The sequence below is a fragment of the Silene latifolia genome, chromosome 7, assembly GCF_048544455.1.
Source record: "Silene latifolia isolate original U9 population chromosome 7, ASM4854445v1, whole genome shotgun sequence".
NCBI lineage: Eukaryota > Viridiplantae > Streptophyta > Magnoliopsida > Caryophyllales > Caryophyllaceae > Silene > Silene latifolia.
The window spans coordinates 104,693,154-104,701,624 of NC_133532.1; the positions used below are offsets into that span (position 1 = coordinate 104,693,154).

General features: G+C 36.1%; 1 protein-coding gene across 1 annotated transcript; it reads right to left on the reverse strand.

Moving 5' to 3' along the window:
- Nucleotides 1-6,422: 6,422 nt before the first annotated feature.
- Nucleotides 6,423-7,675, reverse strand: LOC141590458 (uncharacterized). The gene is made up of 4 exons (XM_074411049.1): nt 7,540-7,675; nt 7,394-7,445; nt 7,062-7,302; nt 6,423-6,974 (listed from the first exon to the last, which is right to left on the reverse strand). The coding sequence occupies exons 1-4, from the start codon at nt 7,673-7,675 to the stop codon at nt 6,423-6,425; spliced, it is 981 nt and encodes a 326-aa protein (XP_074267150.1).
- Nucleotides 7,676-8,471: the final 796 nt, after the last annotated feature.

The window sequence follows — 8,471 nt, forward strand, 5'->3', positions numbered from 1 at the left end:
TCCGGGTGTATCGGGATTTAAAAGAATCCCGAATACCCGTCAAGGTAGCAAAAGAATTTGTTAGAGGATAACCTCTCAAGCATTTGGTCAATGAATGGTAGGGGGAAATGATCCTTTCTTGTTGCGGAATTCAATTTACGATCATCAATACACATAGGCTAACCGGTGATCTTCCTTGTGGGTATTAGCTCATTCTTATCATTTGTCACCACCGTGGTACCTCCTTTCTTGGGAACCACTTGAACGGGGCTAACCCACAAAGAATCCGATATAGGATATATGATTCCCGCATCAAGTAATTTTATAACCTCCGCTTTTACAACTTCTTGCATATGGGGGTTTAGTCTCGTTTGGGATTGGATGGTAGGCCTATGGTTCTCTTCTAGATGAATTCTATGCATGAAAAAATTGGGGCTTATCCCTTTAAGATCATCTAGACTATAACCTATAGCCTTTTCATGTTCTTTTAACACATTAAGCAAGTTTTCCAATTGATTCTCATCAAGTTTGTCTTTAATAATCACGGGTTTGGTTTTAGATTCATCAAGGTAAGCATATTTCAAATTTGGGGGAAGGGGTTTTAGAGTTGGAGTAGGTACCTCACTTTCTTCCATTGAGGATTCACTAAGGACATGTTCCATCTCCATTAGACATTCCATTCTCATGGCATATTCGGCTTATTCCTCAAGCTCCTCATACCCATCATACTCAAACTCCATGACATATTCGTCCATCTCTTTTTCTTGTATGGTAGGATCTTAGGTTGCTTGTTCAACTTTAGTAGATTGTGATGCTTCCTCAAGAATGTCATTTATCAATATGGATTGCTCGTATGTGAGCTCCTTGTAAGCTAGAGCAGCTTCAAGTAGATCTACCTCCAATTCCCAATGTTTATCTTTGGCCTCACTTGCTTCTAAGGCTTCCAATGCTAACAAAGGGTCTTTAATGAGAGTAGTACCAGCATGGTCCTCTACACAACAATCTATAATATCCATCTTGCAAGTACACTAAGAAAATGGTGAGAAGTACCTTGAGGAAGTGCTCTCCCTTAAGGTAAAGAAAGACACAACTAAAAACAATTAATGAAAATCAAATTAAGTTAACACCATCCCCGACAACGGCGCCATTTTTGGTGTGGATATTAAACTCGTCGTCAAAAGCTACCAACTAAAACAATATTTATAACTTCACAAACTACTCTTAGCAAAGAGGCAACTAAAGGTCGGATCCCAAGGGATGGGTATTGATGTAGGATTTTCAATTGCAAATGGTTGTGTCTTAGGGTGTCACAATTTGGGTTGAGATAAGAGATCAACTAAAGTAATCAACAATATAAAAGTAAAGTAACGAAAACAAGCAAGATAATTAAAAGGAGATGTAAACAATTGATTAAAGGCACTAGGGTATCATGGGTTCATAGGGGATTCATGGGAGTTGATCATACAAACATGTTCTCTCCAAGATGCAAGCACTTATTGTTGTGATGGGATCGAGTTGGTGTATAAGCTTACAATCCCTAAGAAGGTTTGGGTCCCGGAGCCGAATCGATTCGATTGTACAACACCTACAAGTCGACTTAGTCCTTCCTATTCAACAATATGCATGGTCTAATGAGACTCGAGTTGGTGTATAAGCTTACAAGTCTCATTGAAAATATAGGTGATGGGTAAAAAATGCAAGGATTCCTAGTCTCGCATTTCATCAAACATAACATGTGCATAAGTTGAAATCACAACAAGCATGAAACTTAATTATGAAAACATATTAGATTAAGCATAGATCAATCCCCATGTTGGTTTTCCCTAATTCCTCATTAACCCTAGTTAAGAAAACTACTCACTCATTATCAAGTTCAACATGCTAATAAGGTTGTCAATCATACTAACAAGACAAAACATGATGAATAAATGAAAGTGATTAACAATAATTAAACAAGGTTAAGAGAGAATTATAGCTATGAAGATGATTCCAAATAATAAAGCAAAGAATAATAGAAGTACTTGATGATTGATGGAAGGTTGTCAATCTTCCAAATAAACCCAAATAATCTTCTAATTCCCCAAAATAAATGAAGAACAATAGCGAAATTAAGGAAAGATTAAGATTGAGAATTGTATTATAACTTGATTAAGAGTTGATTAAAAGATTAATACTTGATTAAGGATGGATTAAGAGAACATTAAATGATTATTACAACTTGATGCTAATCTAGGTAGTACAAAGGGGTATTTATACTAGAGATTAGGTACAAAGATTAGGGTTACTAAGGGCTTAAATGACTATTAAGTCCCTAAGAAAAGTTGAGGAAATGCTCCTCTCGAAGGAAATGAGCATATTCTTGTGCTAGTCCTGCCACGATCCGTGCGTCTTGAGCTATGGCACGGGCTCTCTGACCTTCAATCCGCTCGGATCGCCTGGAAGATGCTCGGCTCCATGGGTTGCGAGACGCTCGTCTTGGCCGAAAGACGCCCGGATGTTGATGATGGGAGACACCCGGATCGTGTCCGATCCGCTCGGATCCCTAGGCAGTCAGCTACTCTTCTTCTAGCTCCTTCACAATCCGCAAGGATCATTTCAGGGATCAAGGATCCTTTCATCATTGCCCGTTTCACTTTATTATCTACTTAGGCCTTCTAGTATTGTCTTCTCTTTGATGCTTGGTCATTAGATGTGATCAATTTAGCTCCATTCCGCCTCATGGATGCAAGGTTAGCACTCATTTCCTACCAAAGGGGGCAAAACCTTAAAGAATATGCAAAATGGGAAACTAAAGATAGTAAATGACCCAATTATGTGGTATAAAGCATAGGAACGAGGTTAATTCGGGGACTAAATTTGCTCAAATATGAGTCACATCAAAATCAATGAGTCTTCCTTGTGATGGGTATATCCGTCATAAGTTTGTGACGGGTCAAGTATCACCCACATGGCTAATAAGACAAAAATTAAAGTGCCTAGGGAATTACAAATAATTTGTCTTATTTATCCATGTGGGTTTTACTTGACCCGTCACAAGCTTGTGAGGGATATGGGCCGTCACAAATGAAAATTTGTGCTCTAAAATATCCACCAAGGATGAGACCATGTAAAATAAGTAGTCAATTAGTCTCCCTTGTGACGGATGTTATCAGTCACAAGCTGAAGACGGACCAAATCAATACCATATTATCTGATATGGATAGTAGTGGGCCAGTTATTGGTATTATTATATGATAAAGGTGATTTGATACAAACAATAAAAAATACAAAAAAAGGGAAAAGTCCCAATATTTATGTTGTTTTCAGTATTGGTACGGTGCTTTGTCGACTTTACAACACAAATGTCACATGCATCATCATCTCTCTAGAGAAATCCGTCAAACAACATTTACACTCTACCTCACCTCTCTCTAGAAATTCTCAAAAACAAGATTTTCGTATCTTATCTTCCGTCATCATCTTCGTCTCCTATCTCTTGTCATCATCTTCATTCTTCAACACCAATAAAGAAAAGGAAAAAAAATAAAACAAAGAAAAATAGGCATAAATATGTATCTGTCAATAAAGAGAAGGAAATACTCACAGTTTGATCGGAGCTGGTACCATAGAATCCGCTCAAGATCCGACAGAGCTCCTTCATCAGTCACCTTAATGCCAATCCTGAGCTGCAACGACGGCGGCATAACCCACGGTAATTTTATCCCGTACTAGGAGCAAAAGGTTTAATTAATGTGAAAATTTGGTTTTACGAATCTTGATTTTTTGTCGTTGTGATCTGAGTTGTTTTCTTATTGATCTTGTTGTTCGTATTAATTAATGTAAAAATTAGGTTTTAGTATTAATTGTTGTTGTGATCTGATTTTACGAATATTTTGATTTTATGAATCTTGATCTGATCTGATTTGTTTTCGTATTCATTAATGTCAAAATTAGGTTTTGTCGAAGGCTGTGATGCCGAAAATAGAGAAAAATGTGATCTTTAAATCTCAATTTTATATTCATGAAAGTAGAAATGCTTCACTCTGTCATTAAGATGGTAGATACTGCTGGCAAAAAAAAGAAGAGCTAAAAATGACATGCGAGGAAGACGGTACGACTGTAATCTGGAATATATTTGAAATAATCTGAAACCGAAAATGTTACCACCTTTATGTTGATAATGTGACTATATTAGTTGATAAATGTACCTATTTTTGAGTGTGTTACTATTTATATTTATGGCTGCTTGGGTTTAAAATGAATCTTAACATGTTAACATAAATGAGTAGACATGGTAACATACGTGTTAGTGTTCAAAATGTGACCACCTCAGTTGAGAAATGAACTTATCTTTGAGTGTGTTGGACATTACAAAAATGTCTGATTGGGTATAAAATTAACCTTAACATGTTCGTATAAATGAGTAAACATGGTGACATATGTGTTAGTGTTGAAAATGTGACTACCTTAATTGAAAAATGTACCTATGTTTGAGTGTGTTGTACATTATATTTATTATTGTTTTGGGATAAAATGAAGCTTAACATGTTAACATATTTAAATAAACACGGTGACATATTATTTGTGTTAAAAATGTTACCACCTTAGTATCGAGATTTAACTCTGTTTGAAATGTTGTCTATTGGATAGAATGTGAGAATTAATGTTATGATGATAACGTTTAGGCATAAGCATGATGACATATAAAAATGTTACTACCTTAGTTGTGAAATGTAACTGTTAAACTATTTGTTTGGTTTTACATCTAAGCCTCTTAAAATGAAAATTTATGAGTAAAAATGGTGACAAAGGGGTTTCTGTGGCAATGTAATCACCTTAGACTGAAATGTAACCATTACACATTATGTCAGTTTGAGTGTTGAGTCTTTGGTTTGGTGTTGATAAAGGATTTTTAATATGTGCACACAATAGACTAAAGATAGTCACAAATAGGTGATTGTTAATAATGTGATCACCTTATTAGAAATATGTATTTATATTTGATTGTTGTGTGCTGAAGTTAACATGATAACATCTATGCTTAACACATGATGACATATGTTAACATCTTTAAAATGTGACCACTTTATTTAGAAAATGTACCATTTTTTTAAATGTGACTTTATTAGTTAGGAAATATATCTATGTTTGAGTGACATATATTTAGGAAATGTATCAGTTTTTTGAACCACTTAGCAAATCTTATATTCTTAGCTTAATATGATAACATATATGCATGACATGAGGGACATGTGTTAGTGTTTCAAGTGTGACCTGCTTAGTTGAGAAATGTACCTATGTGATTGTATTGCCATAATAGAAGGCGAAATGTTAACATGTTACCATTAAAGAGTAAGTATGGTGACATATATTTTAGGGTCGGTTAAAATGTGACCATCTTAGCTGTGATTTGTACCTCTGTTTGAGTATGTTGAACATTATAGTAGTGTAATCAGCTTAGCTTAATATAGTTACATCAATGATTAACACATGGTAACATATTGGTTAGTAGTGAAATATGATCATCTTATTGAGTAAATGTAGCTCTCTTAGGATGTGGTAGATTATATGTGACGGCATCTAAAAATGGTAACAATTATGGTATAAATGGTGACATGACTGTTTTTGTATAGCAATGTTATAATCTTAATCTGAAATATGAGCATATTTCTAACATTTTCATACTCATCCCGCAAAGATTCATGTGCAATCAGAGCCGCTACAAGTGGAGAAAATTAAGGCAACTGTTGCCCATCCTCCAAAGCCACCCAAGAAGAAATGAAGAAGGGGCATGGTCCGTTGTTGTAACCGTTGGTTTGTAATAATAAAAACTTAGTACTTGGTGGTTTGATTAATGATGTGTTCTTTTAGCTCACACTTTTTAGTCCTTCGTGATATTAGGGATGTGAAACACTCTATATTTTGTAACCACCTTATGATGAAATGTGGACCATTTTCTTCTTAACAATTTAAGTGTCCGCATGAATATGTTGTGACATTATGTACATAAATATGGTCACATTATTACTAGTCAAGTAGTTAAATTACCTAACCAAAGTGGTCGCATTTTAAAGATGTTAACATGTCACCATATTGTCGAGCATAAATGTTATCATGTTAAGTTCAGGTCACAACATACACTCAAACATATGTACATATCTCTAATAAGGAGTTCACATTTCAAGAATCACAGATATGTCACCATGTTTTATATTATCATGTTAAGAATCATTTTGAACACCAAAAAATATTACATTGATACATTTCTCAAATATAGCAGGTACATATCTTTGATAAGGTGGTCACATTTTCAACAATCATATATATGTCACCATGTTTACTTGTTTAGTTTTTTTTTCGATGAAATGTAAATTTCCATTAAGAACAACAAGCTATTACAAGCTAAAAATGTTTTAAAACCAATACATTTTGCACACTATCATCCCCCACACTCGGGGGGAAAATTATAAAGACATTTGAATACTCCTAAGCCAATACTCATCACACTGAGGCACTGATTTAGGGAGTACAGCCAATCTGTTCTTCACTTCACGTCTGACAAACTCAATCATTAGCTCAGGTCTCAGTAGACAAGCTTCCATCCTAACCTTGTTTCGTTGCATCCCGATGTGGTAGTAAGAGGCCAACACCATACACAATAGGACACCCTCCCTGAGTTGAGACAAATGACTCCTCCAAATCGACTGCACAAGATTAGTAGAGGGAAGAGTAACTCTGCACAGCTGCGCTATTCCTTCTAAAATCTTCCTACTATAGATACACTGTTGGAACAGATGAACATCAGTTTCAATATCACTGCCACACAGTAAGCAAGTTCCATCAGGGGTAATTCCAAGAGCATAATGTTTCCCCTTCAGCTGAAGGGCTTCTCTTGCAATGAGCCAACCAATAAAGCAATGTTTTGGGATACTCCAATTATTCCAGATGTGTTTGTGCCAAGACACAGTTGAGAATTTTGTCCATAATAATTCATATCCACTACCAATAGTATACCCCTTAGTATCCAAAATCCACTCACCATTCTGATAACCTGTAGCTAATCTATCTCTTGTTTTACAAATAGTTTTCCAACCCTAACTTACATCAGATTTAGGGTTATAATCATGCCAGGACTGATCTTTTAAGTACACTTGATGGACCCATTTCACCCACAGTCTGTCAGGTGAGTAAAAGATCCACCAAACAAGCTTCCCCATTGCTGCATTATTCGAGGCATAACTATCCTTAATCCCCAGGCCCCCTTTCTCTTTTGGGGCACATAGTTTGTCCCAACTCACCATAGGGACTCTAATAAAGTTAGCAGTCCCATCCCAAAGATAATTCCTACAGATGGAGTTTATCTTATTAAGCACATCCTAGGGATGAGGAAGATATTAATCCAATAGCTATAAATGGTCGTGAGTACTGAATTTACCAATACAAGTCTGCCAGAGTAAGATAACTTCCTTGTCCCAAAGATTCTGATTCTACCAATCAGCTTTTTTATCAACACATTGCAGTATGCTTTTGTTAGTCTTCCACATGTGATAGGTACTCGTAGATATTTGAAGGGGAGAGTACCCTCGCTACAACCAGAAACCTGTAATATGTATTTCTTAACACCACTAGGAACCCCATTGAAGTAGGCATTGATCTTGGAGGGGCTCATTTGGAGACCAAAAGCATGGGAAAAAGTAGCAAAAGATCTTAACAACATCATTATAAAACTAATGTCTTCTTTGCAAATGAGAAGGAGATCATTGACACGGTCGTCGCAACCCTATCAAAAATAAAACCAACCGGCTCTAACTAATGCAGCAGAGGCAAATCCGGTATCGTATCCACAGGGAGGCAGTCACTATCTACTTGTTATTCAGTCTATCTATGGCCACAAAGTAAGGGAGTTGAGTTGTTTAAACTAAACTAAAAATGGAATTAAAAGCAGTGAGAGAGATAAAGATGTGATCAAAGGAGAGAAGAAAGTGCTAGGATTGTCGGTTCACCATGGTTTCTTAGGAATGCAAAACTAGAGTCAAAGGTCAGCATAAATTCGGTCTGCAGGGTAGTGAAAGGGTCCTCTCGGTCCACTATTCGCCCTAAAACATTACTAACTTAGGTTTCACCCTCATTAGAATGCCCTAATGTTCATTGTAGGTCTTACCCCTTCCAATCTCTCGATCCAGGTCAAGGTATACCAAAGTTAATCAGCTAAATGCATCGACTCGATCGATCAGCTAATTATAATTAATTGCAATGATTAACAACACAAACCAAATTTAGCCAAACCTAATCATCTAATCTCAATTTCCCTAATCACCATGGCTACCCTATACCCTAGCACAAGGGATCTAGCTACGCATAATGATGAATAAATCAAGAAAGAGAGATAAAGCGAGAACAAACATGGTCAAAGGATATAAGCAAAAGAGAAATAACATAAAAGAGAGAAAAGAAATTACAAAAGTTGAGATCCGAAAATATAGAGCAATGTAGCGTCGAACAGAAATAATAAG